The following is a 22,361-nucleotide window of genomic DNA, read 5'->3' on the forward strand; positions in this document are numbered from 1 at the left end:
TAAGATAACCTCTCAGGTGACCGCTCAGATGCGTAAACAGCTACAGGCTCTGTTCTTTGATAATACTGGATCAGGAGAGGAGCAGAGGGAGGTGCCCGAGTCTTTGATCCTTTGGTTGTCTCAGCGTTACGTGACCACACCTGACCTGCAGGCGTCCCTGGCGGCTCTGGAGCAGAGCATTCTTAGAAAGATTTCCCTGCAGCTTGAGCAGAGTCGAGCGCAGACGTCGGACAAGACTGAGTTTGAGGCGGAGTACATAGTCCAGAAGGTAACTGGGACGGTCCAACACACCACCACTGCTGAGGGACTGTCTGAGGAGGTAAGAAATGGACACGTAATGAGCATGTATAATTCACAATGAAGCTGCTTTAACTCTGAGGCTGTGTTCAAAATCCCATACTAACATACTACTCATACTTAGTCTGACGTCAAAATGAGTATGTAGTTATTTAATGCCTAAACATGACTCTATGTCCAACAACAGCTGTGTGAGTGAGTGCTGACTGCAAAAAAAATTAATTAAAAAAATCGGATCAGAGCAGAGACGGAACGAATTAAGACGTGCTTGAAACACAAGCATCCAGTATTGAATCAATCCTTTTCCTGCACAAGAACACAGTTTATCCTTATATTTGATACGTGGATTATGGAAATAGATCCACTGCTGCCTCTGGTGCTGCAGTGCGCACTGCGCACCCGAGTGTGTTTGTCGTGTGTTTGTTTCCCCGTGCGCTGATCTGATGTTGATATTAACAGTTGTTTATTAATAAAAGCAGGCTTACCACTAAAACAAACGTAAATATGACATTTGTATGAGGAAAAAATAGGTTTTAATTGTCGGTTTCAGGTCGGGCTCTGATATAAATACCCAATGTCTGTCGGACCTGTAGGTTTCACTTTTTCTTTGTCGGGTTCTGGTCAAAGCTTGAATAAGGTTCATATCATAAATGGTATGTGTTTAAAAGCAAATTGGCACCACAAAAAAAACAAAACAAAATATGTGTCTCTCTTTTTCTTTCTCCTCGTCCTCCTCCACCTGTTCATTCATTCTCAGTTTATTTTTTTTGGTTGACTAATCGCTACATGTGCCAGAGTCTTGGTCAACCAACCATTTCCTTGGTTGAATACAGCCCTAGTGGACACACTAGTCATACTCAACCGCCCCATGATGCATTGCAAGCAGGTCATAAAAACTTCCTTGGGCCATCTTCAGGCTAAAAATCAAACTTCCCCTTTTCAAAATAAAAGCATCTCTTTTTGTCTTCCATTAGTTTTTAACGCGTTTGTAAATAAGGCTCTTGTTTAACCAGAAGTTTTGTCAGTGGCACAATGGAGGGTTTCTGAAAATCTCTGAAATATTGACATAAAATGTGTTTCCAAATGTTTTATGGATCAAACCACATGTTTAATTCTACTTGGTCACTTTCTCACTTAAATTGTTTTCAGAACTTTCATAGGTGGCGAATTAACAGATATTTAGCGTCAGTGTGCTTCAGGTTTTTTGTCATTACAGGATGTTTGCAGTAGACAGTATCTGCTTATGTAGCGTGTATTACGTTAGTATGCGATTGCAAACACAGCCCTAGTCATCTCTCTGTATTGTTTAACTGTGTGTTTTCTGTTCTTGTTCTCCATCAGCATGTGAAACTGATTGTACAGAATGCGCTGAAGCTCTACTCCCAGGATCAGATAGGCCTGGTGGACTATGCTTTGGAGTCTGCAGGTAAACAGAAAATGAACAGGAACGGTGGAATAACCAATACATAACTTGGTCTTGTGCTATATTTGTCTCTTATGCAATAAGGATCGAGCAATGTAGCATGGTTTCTTTTACTGAGAAACCTTTACATAAATTAACAAGAAGATTTGGATCTAAAGAAAGAGGCTTGGTTATAGATGCAGAAATGCTGCCTCTCCACAAAACCTCTAAACCAGTGTGACGACTGAACATGTGGTTAAGAAAGGAGTAAACTTGGCACAAATCAAATTGTCACAATCACCAGTGTTTGAAACGACAGCATGTTAAGTTACATGAATGGGCAATATTGATAATCTCTGTGATGGAATATCTCACTAATTGGAGTCTAAAGAAATTGCAGACTCAACACAAATTCCTCAGAGAAGGGCCAATGCGTTCAGTGATAATCAGTCCTTGGAAGCTTTCAGGGAAAAAATCAGCTCACACAGCATCTTTTGTCGTGTTTTAAATCGTCCACTGAGCATGAAATTCTATCATTTTTTTTTATTTTTCATCTCTGGTCATTGTTTTTGGCTCTAAAGTGTTATTTTGTGGAATATATTTTTTGTTTGTATGTGTTTAGGTGGCAGCATCCTCAGTACCCGCTGCTCTGAGACATACGAGACAAAGACAGCCCTGATGAGTCTGTTCGGCCTGCCCCTCTGGTACTTCTCACAGTCTCCACGTGTGGCCATCCAGGTAAAATACAACTTAGTAACACTGTCAATTTTTTTTTTTCAGTATGTGTTTGTTGATTACAAGTTCTTAATCTCCCTCCATCAGCCTGATGTGTATCCAGGTAACTGCTGGGCATTTAAGGGCTCCCAAGGCTATCTGGTGATCCGGTTATCCATGAACATCGTGCCCTCGTCCTTCAGCGTGGAGCACATCCCAAAGTCTCTATCCCTGACAGGAAAAATCGCAAGTGCCCCTCGCGACTTCACTGTCTATGTAAGATGCACATCTAAAACATACAATGGCCACGGTTACATGAAGTTTTTTTTAATTTAAATTAAGTTGGAATTAAAGTGTTCTGCTTCATGTTTACATGGAAATAGTAATTCCAAATTGAGGTTTACATCGAAAACAGGTTTATTTGGCTTTATTCAATTCCGCTTTAGGTCCTGGGGTTGGGAAGGGTTCTAATTGGACGAACATGACGTATCTCGCCTATATGGAAAAAAACACACAACAAACCCTCTCTTTTCGGCTACAACATAGAAGACCTCATAATAAGAACTGTTTTTGCTTTTATGTTGATTGTAGTTTTGAAGCAGCAGCTCGACAATAACATGTTTTCACTTTCGTCAGCTGAGGAGAAGGAGATAAATGACCATACGTTGTCCGTAACTTAAAGCAATTAAGCGTTTACAAGATAGAGGAATTATTTAATTAGGAAATAAACCATTGACCTAATTCAGATTGAAGTTTCATTTGGAATGACCATTTTCATTTGTTAAAGGAGAATGAATGCTTTCATGTAAACGTGGCCAGTGAAAAATAATCCAATACAAATGCCAAGCATTAATTCTTCTGAAATCTTTAACTGCTTAGGGTCTTGATGATGAGTCCCAAGAAGAGGGAAAGCTGCTGGGCCAATACACGTACCAGGAAGATGGGGAATCACTACAAACCTTCAATGTTGAGGTAACTCGGTAACCCTTTAGGAAGGCAAATGAAAAATAGAGTATTTGCTGAGTCTGCACCCTTTCTACTCTTTCAGGAGCAGAGCAAGGCCTTCCAGATCATCGAAGTGCGTGTGTTGTCCAACTGGGGTCACCCAGATTACACTTGCTTGTACCGCTTCAGGGTCCATGGAAAACCTTCTTCTCAGTGACCCATGCTTCATTACCTTCTCGTTGTTGACATCACCATCCCACCTGTGCATCGTTTAACCTACTTCTACTAAACAGATGAACTGGGCACCTCTCTCTAGACTAGTTGAAATAAAAGTTATGGGTTATTGAAGCAAAGTTCCCACTCAATCATTAACATGCATCTTTGTACACAAAGAATCACAGAAGTTGTTTTTAAAAGGATTGTGAAAAAGGGGTAGAACCACAGAAGAAGAAAAAAGTCCCCGCCCCCTTTTTCATGAACGCCTCTTGCACTAAATCCTTGTCTGTATAACCCATTACCCTTTCTGCACCTTCCTTTTTTAGGGGAAGGAGGACACGTATAATGGGGCTGTTACAGGCTCATCTCCAGCATTTCTTCATGCACTGTCTCTCACTCTTCAGATTTTTATTGATTTGTGCATAACTTTTTCTTTCCTCATTTGTCAGCTATTTTTAGAAGGAAGAACTCCACACGTTTGCCTGAAATGCTATTCAGACATGTCACACTCTTGAGGTAATTCAGCCTCTTTTATGAGTTCAGTAGAGGTTAGCAGGAAAAGTCAGTGTTACTATATTCTGTGCTGTTTCATGCTTCTACATAGCCATATTTTTTAACTGAACGTGCTGCCTAAAAACTAGCTCTGAATGTTGTTTTTCTAATTGCAGCTCGACGCATTTTTGACCACATAAACCACTGAGCTGAGCTCTATGTGACTCAAGTGTTAGGACGTCAACTGTACAGTAGTTTTATTAACAGACTCAAAGGATTGATGCTAGCATGTGACGCTCCCTGAATCATGCCCTTTTCCTTTTCCTCGTATCAGGATTTGCAAAAGAGAATTTCTCCTCTCAACATTAGCGCTGTGCCTAGAGCTCAAAATCCCAATTCATGTTAAACAATCAATAATGTAACTGTAGGAGTGCTTTTCCTGTTTTCAAGATTCCTCGTTTCCTATCCCAGTTTAACAGCACATGAGGAGACACTGCTCGAAAACCCTGAAGGAATGTAATCTGTATATTACACTGTTGATAGTTGCTCCTTTATATCATCTACTTTAACCTGTGTTGCTCTGTTAAATAACATTGTCATCTAATATTCTAATATTATTTCTATCATCAGTATGAGTTGTGGCTTTTGCCTTGTTTCCATGAGAGAGAGGAATGTTTATATTAAGAAGAAGCACTGCGACGACACATTTGTGCAAAGGGTCTTTTCAAGGTCTACATTTTGTTTTGAAGTATGAAAGTGTGGTCATTATTTGCTTTAAATCATGGGCAAAACAAGATTTTTGTAAAAAAAAAAAAAAAAAAAAAAAAAGTTGTTTTGTTCATCTTTTTATTTATTAACACTTAGTGGCTGCAAGGTATGCTGTGTATATTTGGTCATAAGCTGTTTCAGTGCATTTTAAAACATTCTGGGACTTTTTTTTAAGGTAAATTGTTGTTTTTGTTCAGTCATAAATTGACTTAACTGCTTTGGAATATATTCCATTAAAGATTTTAATTTTGAAAAAAAAAAAAAGAGGGTCTGTGAATTATTTTTGCTGAATGACTAACTGTGTAAGAAAATGTTATATAAAGCTCAGGTTATTATCCATGAAGGGGGATATAGGTTTGAGCTCCGTCCATCCTTCAGTCCCAGTTAAAGGGGACAACTTTTCTCAGAAACTGTTCAAAATAAGATAACCAAATTTGGTGTGTGGCTTCAGGGTATCAATACCTTGATGAAGTTCGAAAATAAGAAGCGTGCAATTATTTTTTCCGGAGTAATTCCCCTTGTTTTTTTTTTCTTTGTTCGAGGTATCTTCAAAGGGGACAGCTTTTCTTAGAAAACGATTAAGATAGTAATTTTATATTCTGATTTGATAATGTTTTATGTATACATCTCAGTTCTTAGATTTCGAACATTTAGGAAAAGGTTGTGAGTTATGACATCCAATCTGGTGGGGGATGTTGATGACTGTCTTCTTGTTTATTTTTTCTTTTACTTCCCTTATTTTTTTAGTAAGTGCTTTACATGCATATGGACTTTACTACCAAGCAATTTGGATTTATTAACATAAAACCATTCCATGACTCTTGACACACTGTGACTGAGCTCATCTGAAGGATTTGTAGCCATTGCTTCTGCATCAATGTCTAATGTGGCCTATCACACCATGGTTAAGTTTCTGCTTTCCCTTCCGTCGTTGACTTTTTTTTACACTCTTACTGTAAGGAGTCATTTTTAATTATTCAATTATTTGCATATTACATCATTTTTAAAAAATTTTTTTTTTTTTTTTTGCCAAGGTACAACTTTACATTGAAAAAAAAAAAAAAACTCAAGGCACACAACCTTGAAAAATAAAATGTGTATCCTGTAAAATTATACAATCATTCTCATCAAAGTGCTTGAATAGGAATCAAACACAGTAAGTCATTCTTAGAAGTGTTTTTAATAAACAAATAAATTAACAGCAATAAAATCTATTATAATTTTTTTTATTTCCAAATAAAAGTGTAATTAACAATACGCAGTCATTCTCATCAAAGTTTCTTGAATACAAATATAAAACAAAACAAAATATGATTAGAATTACATATAAATTGTATTCTGTTCAATAAGGTTTTGTTTCATATATTGTATATAATTGTAACCTATATTTATTTTCAAAATGTATTGTCATTTTTATGATTATTAATAATTCATTTTTATAATTATTTTTTGTTCTGTGTTGTTAAATGTTAAGAATGTTAGTTGACCAAACTACAACGGTGTACAAATAAAAAACGTCATTTAAACGTTATCTGCTGCCCTCTTGCGGTGTGTTATAAATCACATGACGTTTTCCCGCCCCGTTGACACTGGTTGTCATGGTAACCAGGCACACCTTTCATTTCCTACGTCGGCAAGTCACCAGCAACACCCGAGAAAAGCGTTTATAAATGGCAAAAACAATCCGGGCGAGGAAATCCCTTTGGGAACAAGTGTGCGAAGGCAAGTCAGCGACAATAATAATCTTATTAAATATACATTTTAATAGTGGAAAAAAAGAAGTTTATTTCTTGTGTTGTGCTAAGAGGTAGAAGCCGAGCAGCCCAGTCCTCCCAGTGCTGTGCTGGCAGACAGCAGCTCAGTGAGCACACAGGTCTCCCAGTACAGTGCCAGTAAACACACCCCAGTGTTCTATGGACTCACCACTGTTAAGGTGAGCTCTGCTCTGTAAATTATTGTTATGTCTATGTGATGTTTATCTTTACAGAGTCTGTGTGTGTTATCTGTCGACAGGTGTCTGAGGATGGAGATCCTCTGGCAGACTTTGATCCTCTCCTACATCACCCTGCACTGGCTGGTTACTCAGTGTTAGAAAAGCCCAAGTGTCCTTCAAGTGCTCAGTCTGAAAGTGCCACAGGGATCCATCAACGTAAGATTATTAGGGCCCCTATTGGGCCCCTATTGGCAGAGGTATCCTAGTCAAGTAGAAGTACTGTTACTGTTGATTGGAACTGTATTCAGGTACAAGTAAACCATACATAAAATACTCAAGTACAGGTAAAAAGTAGCTCAGTTAAATAGTACTCAAAGTTATTTTCATGCCTCCATGTTTACTTTTGGTAATAAATCTTGCCACGGTTTTCTTGCATACAGTAAACATCTCATGTATAATCTTAAAAAGGAAGGGACCAAATCTTGCACAATTTTCCACAAAGGCATCTGTATAAAAAGTTTTGTTCAAATGTACATTTATTTTCAAAATAAATAACGCCAATTAATTTAATTCAAAATTTTTAAAACTCTCGGGCTCTAAGTATAGCTACATTTATGAACTCTAAAAGAGCGCCATTTGGGTAACAGGATTTTATCTCTCCATATCTCTCTTTATTTCTCCATGCTGTTTTTAAAGGATTTATCTCTTAACTGAATTTTTGACAGCCATTTGAAATGTGGATTTCCACGATAACAGCTGTGGTCTTGTTGTGCCTTAAATTGCCTGGACACGAGGAGGAGAGACAACATACAAACACAATGATCCCGCAACCGACTGACTGAACTGAGGGAGTATATATACCCTCCTCTGACTTGACGAGGGAACGAGGAGCAGCTGTGGAGAGTAGAAAAACTGGGCAGGCAGAAAAACATGAACAGGAACAGGCAAAATCAAGGAACAGGGAGCGAATAAAGAGGTAAACAATGACTAACTAAGCAGACTCATGACAGACTTAAAATAAACAAAGACACAGAATAACTAAACTCCCAACAGAACATAACAATGCCCCTGCTGTGTTTGTGTCTTCCATGTGATTGTCTCTGCCAACCAACTTCTTATGTGATGAATTTGTGTCTAGCGCTGGGATCAGCCGTGGGATATGCTGGACACAGTTTACTGGCAGTGCTCTGGACACTTTTTGCTTTTCCAGGTAACAGTTTGGTCTTTTCTACCCAGAAATGTTCATCTTCAGTTTACACTTTGCCTCTTCAAAGTAATCTTGATATATTTCAAATTTCTCTCTACTTAAATAAATAATTTAAACTTCAACACTGCTGTCAGGAAAGTTTTCTGGCTACTCGCAACAGGATGGTATGGGCTGGTATATCTCATGTCTGCCCTCAACGTCTTCTTTTTGACACGGTGAGAATCTCTACACATTAACACACGTATATTTTATTATGAATGCACTGAAATGAAAACCGCAAATGGTAAAACCAAGGTAGAAAACTGAAAATTTCAAGTTATTAGTCCAATTGCATTTCTGGCTCTGAATGTGTACTAACCTCACTAAAATTAAAACATTTCAATTGTATAAATGACTATTAATGCTTCAAAGAATATTCTAACAATGTACAATTTAATATAAAAGTTTGACTTGACTTCACTCATATGTTAAATAATAATGTTCAGGCCTATAATTGACTAAGCTGCTGAAAGAGTCTAATTAAATATGTTCTCTCATTAAAACACAAATTGCATTTAGGTTCTTGGTGAAGATCAGCTTCTGAGAACCGAAAATGTACTTTTGGGCCATTCTCAGCCGAGAATGTGGCTGGAATTTTGGTGCCTCACTATATTTTATCATTTAAAGTTCAACCAGAATTTATCCTCCCTTTAGAATTAGTTTGAACCTTTTCCTATTGAAGCTGTAACATGTCTATGAGAGTGTGGATTGAAGTAAGACTTAGCTTACATGTAGGTTTTTTCACTTTAGGTTAATTTGTACATTAGGTCAAAACTTTAGCTTTTAGGATTCTTAGAATGACACAATTTTTTGATTTCCACATCTTTCCCATTTTTGTTTTAAAGATGTTTAAATAATTTAATGGCTCTTTCTGACCTTCCTTCTCTGATTTGAGTAATAACCTTCTCTATGACTCTGTGTTTCAGAATCCGTCCCAAACTGTGGATCCTCCTGTGGCTTCTCTTACCCCTGCTGCTCTTTTTGGGTGAGTTTGAGAACCTGCAGCATCTCACTGCTTCACATCAGATTATAATGCAGTGAACGCAGAGGAAAGCTGGTGGTGTAGAAGTCGGTGATATAATCAGCAAACACCCCCTGTGTGGGCAGATGGTTATGCTTGAGATTTGTCATGATCATTTCTCTGGTGCAGTTTAGTTTTTTAGCTGTATACAATAAAGAAGCAATAAGGCAATTTAAATTCTTAAATTATGTGTTAAAAAGCTTAAAATCTGTTTTATAAATAGATATGCTGCTAGTTATGACGTGTTTAGAGCCACTAGACCAGTGTTTCTTTCTCTTATTTTTTGAATCCAAGTACCCCCCTTTGACCAACTACAACATTTCGCTCAGAATTCTGTGAAAAAACAACTATAGAGCATAATGATGGAATTAATGAGTGATAACACACATTAGTGCCATCGCATACCCCTAGGGGTATTTGAGAAACACTGTACTGGACTTCACATTCTCATTATTTTCTCCTTACAATTACTTTCACAATTTAAACCTTAAAAGTTCTCCTGTTTAAGACATTTTAGCAAAGACTGAGTTTATTGAATGACTATTATCTGAGTGAACATTATGATTGCTAAGTTTGTGTATCTTCTCCTTGTAGCTTTATGGCTGTGGGGTCCATCCCTTGCCTTCCTTTCTTCATTTCCAAGTACCACCTCTGTTCCTCTTCCTGTCCCAGTGTCAGATACTACAATGAACAGGAATCCAGCCACCCCAGCCTCACAAGTGCCGGTAAAAGCAATGACCTATTTCCAGAGAAAAGTGACATTTTGCTAAAATAAGATTTGTGATTTGTGCTGTAAAACTGAAGTGGCAAAGTTTCTCCTTCTTTTCCAACAGCCAATTCGTCTCCCTGAGAGGGATTCTGCTTTGGCCTTGGAGCATCTTAAGCACATGGATCATCAGCTCGACCAGATATTGGAGCTAATCCAGCACAGCGACCAGAGAAAAGAGAAACATCACGTTGAGCTTCTGGGTCTCTACGGCTCCCTGAAGGAGCAGCTCCACACACAGACGGACAAGCAGAGCCTGGGTCTGTGGGTGTCCTCCCTGCTGGAGCAGAAGATTAAGCTGCTGCGTGGAGAGCTGGACCAGGAGAACACTCTCAGAGTTCAGGTAAGAACAAGAAGATCCACACTCACTGCTCAAATATTGGTTTGAATTAGCGAGTATTTGTTTGGGTGATTTTTTTTGTTTGATTCCTCACAGAGTGTAGAGGAACGACTCCAACAGGGTCAGGCTGCTCGACTGGCAGATGTAGAGCTGCTTATCAAAGCGCTTTCTGACAAAACAGAGGTATGTACAGCAGATTTACAACTATACCACTGAAGACCGGAGCCTGCTGACTTTAGTATAGCCTTACATCTAAATTTAGATGTAAAAATGGTTTCTTATTATGCAGTAATTTGTGTGTTTTTAGGGCCCGAGCACTGAAGGCCCTATTGTTCCTTTTTATTATTATTATTATTATTATTATTATTATTATTATTATTATTATGACACTTTACTTGGGTTTTTGAGGCCCTTCCCGGCGGTGCAGATTCATGAAATTTGGCAGGAATGTATAGTTTGGTGAAAAATCTAAAGTGTAGTTTATTGATGCAATGTCAGGACTCATTAGCGCCACCTAGCGTTTATAACTTTCCACTGGTTTGAACTAGATGGCATTTGGTAGGTATATGCATTGGACCATGACTAGCAAAAATGTAAAAGAGAACTAAAATCTAAATTCAACAGGAAGTCTGCAATTTTGAATTTAGCAGGCCAAATTTGGCACTTTTATTCAGTTTTTGGCCAAAACACACGAATTTCTCATAGTGTTCAAAAGTTTTTGAACCATGGCACACCTAATGAATTCAAGAAAGTTTCACTGCAAACGGATAAACAAGATTTTATACTTACTTACACAATATTTGTGCTGAAAGCCAACCATACTAAATTAAAATACAGCAATATTGTATACAACCCACCGTACTATATATGTGAAAGCCCCCTAAGAATATCAGTTTATGATTTATGAAATTCTATGTCAAAGAAATACAATATGAAATATACATAAAAAAAAACTTGTAATACTAGATTGGTTGTTATGCAGATCAATGGATCTATAGAAAAACTCACAGGTTATTGTTTCACCTTCATTTCTGACTCTGAAAATTCCACCTCTTCTGTTAGTGACACTTGTTTTTCTTTTTTAGGAGGTGCAACAGAAGCAGCAGCAGCAGTTTGAGCACAAAGCACAGAAACAAGAGGAAGAGGTTGTGACTTCATCAGCTGACACACTTTCTGTCAGGTACAAAAACTAAGAAGAGAATCAATTCAATGTTTTTGTGACGTGCTCTTCAACCTCTTGTGTACAAGCTATTCCAAAACCTAAGCAGCTAACAAATATGGTTGGTGTTTGACTCAGTGTGGGTGTGAAGCAGAAGGAGCACGATGCTCTGCTGGCGGAGGTGCAGCGACTGGAACTAGAACTCTGTAAAATCAGACACGATCTCCAAGGTGTTATGGGATGCAAAGGCAAGTGTGAACAGCTGGGCACGCTGCAGGAGACGGTGAGTAACACAAATACAAACGTTTGTGAATTAAATTTCACAATAATGCAGCTTTTTGAGGAAATCAAGCAATTTTCTTATGTTTTGACATTGTATTTCTACTTTCTCCATTAAGATAACCTCTCAGGTGACCGCTCAGATGCGTAAACAGCTACAGGCTCTGTTCTTTGATAATACTGGATCAGGAGAGGAGCAGGGGGAGGTGCCCGAGTCTTTGATCCTTTGGTTGTCTCAGCGTTACGTGACCACACCTGACCTGCAGGCGTCCCTGACGGCTCTGGAGCAGAGCATTCTTAGAAAGATTTCCCGGCTTCCGGTTTAGCTAAGCATGGTGTAGGACGCGTGTTGGGGAGCTCCTGCTGAGTGAAATTATTTAGTTGTAAATGGGCACTATTCCTGGTGTTTTTTAAAACCCTAACTGGACTTATCCTCTTCTTCAACCGATGCGCCTGAATTCTCACCGTGAAAATGCCACCAAAAAGCGGTAAAGCAGGAGGCAGCGCTCAGCCTAATCAGCGGCCTGTTGCTAACGTCACCTCCTCGCCTCTGAGTGATTTACCACCCCCGGAGTTGCCCAGCTGCACGCCGCCTCTCAATGCTATAGATACCACAGCACTCAAGGCGGAGCTTCTGGTTGCTCTTCGAAATGAAGTTGTGACTGTATTTCGGGCAGAGCTTCAAGCGGCTTTAAGTGAGAATCTCTCTTCCATTAAGACCGAGCTGCTCGCCTTAAAAACGGAATTATCAGGCAGTATCACTTCTACACAAGCGGAGGTTGCGGGACTAAAAGTCACGGTCACTGAGATGGAGCAGTCCCTTTCCACCTGCACGGACGACATAGTTGTCCTTAAAAATAAGGTCGATCAGCTTTCCAAGGAATACGTGAAGCTTGAAAACAAGTGTGAGGACCTGGAATCTAGAGCCCGCCGTCAGAACATAAGAATTATTGGCGTCCCAGAAGACGACTCTGCTCCCGTATCTCCGATCGGCGTGGCTAAACTACTAATGCAGGCTTTCGACCTGGAAAAGGAGCCGCTGGTGGACAGAGCCCACCGGTCCCTTATGCCTAAACCCAAACCTGGCGACCGTCCCCGCGCGATTGTGGCCAGGCTTCATTATTTCACGGACTGCTCCGACATTCTAAAAAAAGCGAGAGAAAGGCAGCGCATAAACATTCGGGATATGTCCATCTCCGTCTTCCCGGATCACACCACCAAGACAGCACGGGCCCGTGCTGCTTTCAACGACGTCCGTCGCCAGTTACGTGAGATTGAGGGAGTTCGGTTCGGACTGTTACACCCTGCTCGGCTGCGCATAACCCACAGAGGCGTGCAGCGAGACTTCACATCACCAGAAGAGGCTAAGTTGTTCATTCAGACGATGACCAAGTAAAGCACGGTTGTTTTTCCAGAGGACATTGTTCGCACTGTTTTCTAGCATGGCTGTAGGTTCCTGGGTGAGTTAATACTTTCATGCACACTGGCTTCCCACGGGAACCGAGCTGAAGGGATATGGTTTAGTTTGTATAACTACAGGCTGCAATAGTTTGTTTATTATATTTACTATGTTATTACCGCTGTGCTGTTGGCAACTTTTACTATACTGTCTATTTGTGATATCCAGAAATTGGGATAATTTAGTTTTGTTTTTTAATTCATTTATTATTATTATTTGTTTATTCTATCTTCTTATTGCCCTACATTTTGCGTTCTGTTAACATTTTACTCATTGCAGGGGTTTCCCCGTTATATTTAGGCTTAAGTTAAATAGCTGTAAGTAGCTCAATAGGAGAATGGCTCCCATTGGAGTCAGCACGGCTGCTCCTATCATTTGGGGATGGGAACAACTAATGTGCGGGGGTGGGCGGGTGGGTTGGTGTTGTGTCTCTGAATACCTGTGTGTGTGTTTTTTTTTTTTTTATTTATTTATTTATTTATTTTTATTTTTTTTCTTTTCTCCCCCTCCTCCTCCTCCCCACGGTGCGGTGGGTTGGTCAATTTTTTTTTGATCATCATGTAAATGACCGGTACTAACTTGCATAATTCGGGATCCTGTATTAGATTTCTTAGTTGGAATGTTAAAGGTGTAAATAACCCAGTTAAGCGCTCGAGGATATTTTCCCATTTAAAGCGTTTTGACGTTGATATAGGGTTCCTCCAGGAAACCCACTTGCGTGATAGGGATCAAATAAAACTGAGATGTCCATGGGTTGGAGATATTTTTCACTCAAATTTTAATTCCAAGGCAAGAGGAGTGGCGATTTTGGTCCGCAAAAACATTCAATTAACTGTTTCTAAAATTATAAGTGATAAAAATGGTCGGTACGTGATTGTTGCTGGCACTATACCACAACCCAGTTTTATTGGTGAATATTTATGCTCCGAATTTCGACGACCCAAATTTTATGAATAAATTGTTTAGCAACTTACCTTTCTTGGACACACACCTTTTGATAGTGGGAGGTGACTTAAATTGTGTTATTGATCCCTCCCTGGATCGCTCGAATGTGCGCACCCTAACACAATCCCGTATGGCCAAGTCAGTTTCCGACCTTGTGCTCGAGAATGGTTTGGTCGACCCTTGGAGGGTTTGCAACCCTCAAGCCAAAGATTTTTCTTTCTTTTCTCATGCACACCAATCCTATTCTCGTATTGATTACTTTTTTATTGACAACTCTCTTCTTCCTAAAGTTACTTCTTCTGCTTATCATTCGATTGTTATTTCAGACCACGCCCCTCTGACTTTAGACATAAAATTCCTTGACCGGCCGCGCTTTTTTTCGCCCTGGAGGCTTAATCCTCTGCTTTTGTCTGAGGAGGCATTTAATGTATTTATTTCATCTTCATTAGATGATTTTATTAGATTGAATAAAAACGACTCCGTCAGTTTTTCAATTTTATGGGAGTCTTTGAAGGCTTATATTCGTGGACAAATTATTTCATATTCAGCATATTCAGAGCTTACGGCAAAAATTTTGGACACAGACAGACTAAATTCTGTGAACCCAACCCCTGATTTGTTGAAACAGAGACTTGACTTACAGGCAGAGCTTGATTTCTTAACAACAGTGGATGCAGAACGACTTATACAACGTTCTCGAAGTACCTATTATGAATATGGCGATAAATCGAGCAGATTACTAGCCCATCAGTTAAAAAGACAATCTACTTCTCGATTGATTCCTCAAGTTAGAGACTCAACAGGCTCACTCACATCTGACCCAGCTGTTATTAATACCATTTTTAAATCCTATTACTCCTCTCTTTATCAATCAGAATTTCCATCCGATGCATCAGCAATGAATTCTTTTTTTGATAAGCTTAATTTCCCTACTGTGGGTTTAGATGTAGCAAATGTGTTAGATGCGCCTCTTACTTCGCAAGAAATTACAGCTGCCATTAGATCGATGCAAAGTAACAAAGCCCCAGGTCCCGACGGATTTTGTATTGAGTTTTATAAAAGATTTGTGGGTAAGTTAATGCCTCTTCTCATTTCAATGTATAATGAGTCTCTTGAACTTGGTTTACTGCCTCCGACTTTGACCCAGGCCTCCATAACTCTACTTTTAAAGAAGGACAAGGACCCTGCTTCTTGTGCCTCTTATAGGCCCCTGTCTTTGTTAAATGTTGATGTCAAAATTTTAGCCAAAGTCCTGGCCATGCGCCTCGAGAAGATTCTTCCTACTATTATTTCAGAAGAACAAAATGGTTTTATCAAAGGGCGTCAGCTGTTTTATAATATCCGCACTCTTTTCGATGTAATTTTTTCTGTAAACTCTTCCTTAGTCCCTGAAGTGGTCATCTCAACTGATGCAGAGAAAGCATTCGACCGTGTAGAGTGGAATTATATGTTTGCGGTACTTAATAAATTCGGATTAGGTAATAGATTTATATCTTGGATTCGCCTTCTCTACACTTCACCCCAGGCTAGTATTCACACAAACAATACTTATTCTGACTATTTTACACTTTCACGTGGTACCAGACAAGGATGTCCTTTGTCCCCACTACTTTTCGCGCTGGCCATTGAACCCCTGTCAATTGCCTTAAAATCCCTCCCCATTTACCGCGGGGTTTCTCGGTCTGATATTGAACTTAAGGTATCACTTTATGCAGATGACCTGCTCCTTTATGTCTCAGACCCACTGTCTAGTATAGCATCTATTTTGGATTTACTTCAAAGGTTTGGCTCCTTCTCCGGCTATAAAGTTAATTTTCTTAAAAGTGAATGTTATCCCATAAACCAATCTGCATTATCACTTAAACAATCTGACATTCCTTTTAAATTGAGTGTGACGGGATTCAGGTATCTGGGGATTAATGTCACCCGCACTCTACCTTCACTTTTTGCCTCTAATTTCTCCCCCTTGTTGGCCCAGGTCAAGGCTGATTTACAGAGGTGGAACTCCTTGCCTTTGTCTTTGATAGGTAGAATTAATGTAATTAAAATGTCTGTGCTGCCCAAATTTCTTTTTTTATTTCAATGTGCACCTGTATTTCTAACCAAAAAATTTTTCAAATCACTTGACCAATGTATTTCTACCTTTTTGTGGTGTGGGAAGACACCCAGAGTAAGATATTCATTGCTGCAACAACTTCGTCTTGGTGGAGGATTGGCATTACCAAATTTTTTGTTTTATTATTGGTCAGCACATATTCAGAAGGTGATTTGTTGGCTTAAATCTTCAGATTTGCTGTGGTGCAAGTTGGAGGCGCAATCGCTATCCTCATCCTCTTTACTGGCTCTGCTTTCCTCCTCCCTGCCACTAAATCCTTCTAGTTTTACAACTAGTCCTGTGGTGCTGTCCACCCTCAAAGTCTGGTTTCAGTTTAGACAGCATTTTAAATTTGTGTCTCCATCCACTCTCACACCTGTCGTCAAAAATCATATGTTTCCTCCATCACTTACTGACAATGGGTTTAAGAGCTGGCAGAGCCAAGGCATTACGTGTTTCAGGGATCTTTATAAAGATGGTGTTTTCTCGAAATTTTCGGACTTGTGTATAGATTTTAATTTACCAGCCTCCCATCTGTTTCGCTATTTCCAGATCAGACACTGTACCTCTAGCCTATTCCCATGCTATCCCTCTCTCCCTGTTGGCCAACCATGGGAGGATCTCTTATCACTAAAACCCAGCCAGAAAGCTTTAATATCTAAAATATACTCCCAGTTATTGTCATTTGATGGCCACTCGGTTTCCAAACCTCGTGTTGCTTGGGAACAGGAGTTGGGTCTTCAGTTTACAGATCGGTTGTGGGATGAGGCCATCAATAATATACGTTCGAGCACACCCTGTGCTAGGCTGGGATTAATACAATTTAAAGTTCTGCACAGAGTTCATCTACCAAAATCTCGGTTATCCCGAATATACCCTAATGTTTCAGATCAATGTGATAAATGTCAGGCTCCATCCTGTACTCTAAGCCATATGTTCTTTTCATGTCCGAGCTTACAGAAATTCTGGAACGACTACTCCACAATTATGTCACAAGTTATGGGGAAATGCATTAAAATGGGTCCCTTCCTTGCTATATTTGGCCTTTCTGTTGATTCTTCTAATTTAAACCGCCTACAGTCAGATATATTGTCCTTTACATCTCTGTTAGCAAGACGATGTATTCTATTCCTTTGGAAATCCCCAAAACCACCTTCGATTGCCCGCTGGCTTAGAGATGTTATATATTTTGTTAAATCTGAAAAGATAATGTTCTCTGTGAAGGGTGACACTGCTAAGTTTGTTCGTAAATGGAAACCTTTCACGGACTACTTTAACTCTTTGAAAACCTTACCCCCTGACTGACTCCCCCTCCATGCTGCCAATACCCGCCGCACCCAGCCCCCCCCCCCCCTTTTTTTAATTTTTTTTTTTATTTTAATTTTTTTTATTATTATTGTTTTATTAGCAGTATTTGTGAAGGTTATCATTACAAATGCCACGTTTTTCTGCACTCTCGTAACCCAATCAACCATTCATCACAGTTAATCACTTGTACGTGAGTCTTCATTTGGGTTAATTTATGTCAAATTTGTATTTTCATTTTTATTTTTTTTTTTTTTTTTTTTTTTTTTTATTTATTTTTTTTTATTTTTTTTTTATTTTTTTTTTCTGTACAATTGTATTAATATATCTACATTACTATTATAATTCCTGTCAGAGACACTGTTTTTGTTGTTTGGCTCTTTTTTTTAGGGCCTTGAGTTTTATGTACATTGTAAAAGAAAAAATGATGGGAAATGTGTATTATGTATAATTTTTGTTTACCTTTGTATTCCCAAATAAAAAAGATTAATAAAAAAAAAAAAAAAAAAAAAGAAAGATTTCCCTGCAGCTTGAGCAGAGTCGAGTGCAGATGTCGGACAAGACTGAGTTTGAGGAGTACATAGTCCAGAAGGTAACTGGGACGGTCCAACACACCACCACTGCTGAGGGACTGTCTGAGAAGGTAAGAAATGAACACGTAATGAGCATGTATAATTCACAATGAAGCTGCTTTAACTCTGAGGCTGTGTTCAAAATCTCATACTAACGTACTACTCATACTTAGTCTGACGTCAAAATGAGTATGTAGTTATTTAATGCCTAAACATGATTCTATGTCCAACAACAGCTGTGTGAGTGAGTGCTGGCTGCAAAAAAATTAATTAAAAAAATCGGATCAGAGCAGAGACGGAACGAATTAAGACGTGCTTGAAACACAAGCATCCAGTATTGAATCAATCCTTTTCCTGCACAAGAACACAGTTTATCCTTATATTTGATACGTGGATTATGGAAATAGATCCACTGCTGCCTCTGGCGCTGCAGCGCGCACTGCGCACCCGAGTGTGTTTGTTGTGCGTTTGTTTCCCCGTGCGCTGATCTGATGTTGATATTAACAGTTGTTTATTAATAAAAGCAGGCTTACCACTAAAACAAACGTAAATATGACTTTTGTATGAGGAAAAAATAGGTTTTAATTGTCGGTTTCAGGTCAGGCTCTGATATAAATACCCAATGTCTGTCGGACCTGTAGGTTTCACTTTTTCTTTGTCGGGTTCTGGTCAAAGCTTGAATAAGGTTCATATCATAAATGGTATGTGTTTAAAAGCAAATTGGCACCACAAAAAAAACAAAACAAAATATGTGTCTCTCTTTTTCTTTCTCCTCGTCCTCCTCCACCTGTTCATTCATTCTCAGTTTATTTTTTTTGGTTGACTAATCGCTACATGTGCCAGAGTCTTGGTCAACCAACCATTTCCTTGGTTGAATACAGCCCTAGTGGACACACTAGTCATACTCAACCGCCCCATGATGCATTGCAAGCAGGTCATAAAAACTTCCTTGGGCCATCTTCAGGCTAAAAATCAAACTTCCCCTTTTCAAAATAAAAGCATCTCTTCTTGTCTTCCATTAGTTTTTAACGCGTTTGTAAATAAGGCTCTTGTTTAACCAGAAGTTTTGTCAGTGGCACAATGGAGGGTTTCCGAAAATCTCTGAAATATTGACATAAAATGTGTTTCCAAATGTTTTATGGATCAAACCACATGTTTAATTCTACTTGGTCACTTTCTCACTTAAATTGTTTTTAGAACTTTCATAGGTGGCGAATTAACAGATATTTAGCGTCAGTGTGCTTCAGGTTTTTTGTCATTACAGGATGTTTGCAGTAGACAGTATCTGCTTATGTAGCGTGTATTACGTTAGTATGCGATTGCAAACACAGCCCTAGTCATCTCTCTGTATTGTTTAACTCTGTGTGTTTTCTGTTCTTGTTCTCCATCAGCATGTGAAACTGATTGTATAGAATGCGCTGAAGCTCTACTCCCAGGATCGGATAGGCCTGGTGGACTATGCTTTGGAGTCTGCAGGTAAACAGAAAATGAACAGGAACGGTGGAATAACCAATACATAACTTGGTCTTGTGCTATATTTGTCTCTTATGCAATAAGGATCGAGCAACGTAGCATGGTTTCTTTTACTGAGAAACCTTTACATAAATTAACAAGAAGATTTGGATCTAAAGAAAGAGGCTTGGTTATAGATGCAGAAATGCTGCCTCTCCACAAAACCTCTAAACCAGTGTGACGACTGAACATGTGGTTAAGAAAGGAGTAAACTTGGCACAAATCAAGTTGTCACAATCACCAGTGTTTGAAACGACAGCATGTTAAGTTACATGAATGGGCAATATTGATAATCTCTGTGATGGAATATCTCACTAATTGGAGTCTAAACAAATTGCAGACTCAACACAAATTCCTCAGAGAAGGGCCAGTGCGTTCAGTGATAATCAGTCCTTGGAAGCCTTCAGGGAAAAATCAACTCACACAGCATCTTTTGTCGTGTTTTAAATCGTCCACTGAGCATGAAATTCTATCATTTTTTTTTATTTTTCATCTCTGGTCATTGTTTTTGGCTCTAAAGTGTTATTTTGTGGAATATATTTTTTGTTTGTATGTGTTTAGGTGGCAGCATCCTCAGTACCCGCTGCTCTGAGACATACAAGACAAAGGCAGCCCTGATTAGTCTGTTCGGCCTGCCCCTCTGGTACTTCTCACAGTCTCCACGTGTGGCCATCCAGGTAAAATACAACTTAGTAACACTGTCAATTTTTTTTTTCAGTATGTGTTTGTTGATTACAAGTTCTTAATCTCCCTCCATCAGCCTGATGTGTATCCAGGTCTCTGCTGGGCATTTAAGGGCTCCCAAGGCTATCTGGTGATCCGGTTATCCATGAACATCGTGCCCTCGTCCTTCAGCGTGGAGCACATCCCAAAGTCTCTATCCCTGACAGGAAAAATCGCAAGTGCCCCTCGCGACTTCACTGTTTATGTAAGATGCACATCTAAAACATACAATGGCCACGGTTACATGAAGTTTTTTTTAATTTAAATTAAGTTGGAATTAAAGTGTTCTGCTTCATGTTTACATGGAAATAGTAATTCCAAATTGAGGTTTACATCGAAAACAGGTTTATTTGGCTTTATTCAATTCCGCTTTAGGTCCTGGGATTGGGAAGGGTTCTAATTGGACGAACATGACGTATTTCGCCAATATGGAAAAAAACACACAACAAACCCTCTCTTTTCGGCTACAACATAGAAGACCTCATAATAAGAACTGTTTTTGCTTTTATGTTGATTGTAGTTTTGAAGCAGCAGCTCGACAATAACATGTTTTCACTTTCGTCAGCTGAGGAGAAGGAGATAAATGACCATACGTTGTCCATAACTTAAAGCAAAATTAAGCGTTTACAAGATAGAAGAATTATTTAATTAGGAAATAAACCATTGACCTAATTCAGATTGAAGTTTCATTTGGAATGACCATTTTCATTTGTTAAAGGAGAATGAATGCTTTCATGTAAACGTGGCCAGTGAAAAATAATCCAATACAAATGCCAAGCATTAATTCTTCTGAAATCTTTAACTGCTTAGGGTCTTGATGATGAGTCCCAAGAAGAGGGAAAGCTTCTGGGCCAATACACGTACCAGGAAGATGGGGAATCACTACAAACCTTCAATGTTGAGGTAACTCGGTAACACTTTAGGAAGGCAAATGAAAAATAGAGTATTTGCTGAGTCTGCACCCTTTCTACTCTTTCAGGAGCAGAACAAGGCCTTCCAGATCATCGAAGTGCGTGTGTTGTCCAACTGGGGTCACCCAGATTACACTTGCTTGTACCGCTTCAGGGTCCATGGAAAACCTTCTTCTCAGTGACCCATGCTTCATTACCTTCTCGTTGTTGACATCACCATCCCACCTGTGCATCGTTTAACCTACTTCTACTAAACAGATGAACTGGGCACCTCTCTCTAGACTAGTTGAAATAAAAGTTATGGGTTATTGAAGCAAAGTTCCCACTCAATCATTAACATGCATCTTTGTACACAAAGAATCACAGAAGTTGTTTTTAAAAGGATTGTGAAAAAGGGGTAGAACCACAGAAGAAGAAAAAAGTCCCCGCCCCCTTTTTCATGAACGCCTCTTGCACTAAATCCTTGTCTGTATAACCCATTACCCTTTCTGCACCTTCCTTTTTTACGGGAAGGAGGACACGTATAATGGGGCTGTTACAGGCTCATCTCCAGCATTTCTTCATGCACTGTCTCTCACTCTTCAGATTTTTATTGATTTGTGCATAACTTTTTCTTTCCTCATTAGTCAGCTATTTTTAGAAGGAAGAACTCCACACGTTTGCCTGAAATGCTATTCAGACATGTCACACTCTTGAGGTAATTCAGCCTCTTTTATGAGTTCAGTAGAGGTTAGCAGGAAAAGTCAGTGTTACTATATTCTGTGCTGTTTCATGCTTCTACATAGCCATATTTTTTAACTGAACGTGCTGCCTAAAAACTAGCTCTGAATGTTGTTTTTCTAATTGCAGCTCGATGCATTTTTGACCACATAAACCACTGAGCTGAGCTCTATGTGACTCAAGTGTTAGGACGTCAACTGTACAGTAGTTTTATTAACAGACTCAAAGGATTGATGCTAGCATGTGACGCTCCCTGAATCATGCCCTTTTCCTTTTCCTCGTATCAGGATTTGCAAAAGAGAATTTCTCCTCTCAACATTAGCGCTGTGCCTAGAGCTCAAAATCCCAATTCATGTTAAACAATCAATAATGTAACTGTAGGAGTGCTTTTCCTGTTTTCAAGATTCCTCGTTTCCTATCCCAGTTTAACAGTACATGAGGAGACACTGCTCGAAAACCCTGAAGGAATGTAATCTGTATATTACACTGTTGATAGTTGCTCCTTTATATCATCTACTTTAACCTGTGTTGCTCTGTTAAA

General features: G+C 39.2%; 2 protein-coding genes across 24 annotated transcripts in view; both read left to right on the plus strand.

The window, feature by feature from the left end:
* sun1b (Sad1 and UNC84 domain containing 1b) overlaps positions 1-4,654 on the plus strand; it is a 30,681-nt gene extending 26,027 nt beyond the window's left edge. For all 23 annotated transcript variants that reach the window (XM_028456065.1, XM_028456063.1, XM_028456071.1 and 20 more), the window contains 6 exons: positions 5-319; positions 1,639-1,723; positions 2,322-2,437; positions 2,522-2,689; positions 3,293-3,385; positions 3,462-4,654. In XM_028456065.1, the coding sequence (XP_028311866.1) occupies positions 5-319; positions 1,639-1,723; positions 2,322-2,437; positions 2,522-2,689; positions 3,293-3,385; positions 3,462-3,575 (891 nt within the window). In that variant the 3' untranslated portion in view covers positions 3,576-4,654. The remainder of the gene's footprint in view (positions 1-4; positions 320-1,638; positions 1,724-2,321; positions 2,438-2,521; positions 2,690-3,292; positions 3,386-3,461) is intronic.
* Positions 4,655-8,091: 3,437 nt separating this feature from the next.
* Positions 8,092-22,361, plus strand: LOC114468911 (SUN domain-containing protein 1-like). The gene is given in 14 exon segments (XM_028456082.1): positions 8,092-8,189; positions 8,940-8,998; positions 9,629-9,759; positions 9,868-10,143; positions 10,237-10,323; positions 11,226-11,320; positions 11,438-11,582; positions 11,698-11,883; positions 17,900-18,025; positions 19,346-19,430; positions 20,028-20,143; positions 20,227-20,394; positions 21,000-21,092; positions 21,169-22,361. Coding segments are annotated over 14 exon segments (1,713 nt in total). The 5' UTR covers positions 8,092-8,157; the 3' UTR covers positions 21,283-22,361.

The sequence above is a fragment of the Gouania willdenowi genome, chromosome 8, assembly GCF_900634775.1.
Source record: "Gouania willdenowi chromosome 8, fGouWil2.1, whole genome shotgun sequence".
NCBI lineage: Eukaryota > Metazoa > Chordata > Actinopteri > Blenniiformes > Gobiesocidae > Gouania > Gouania willdenowi.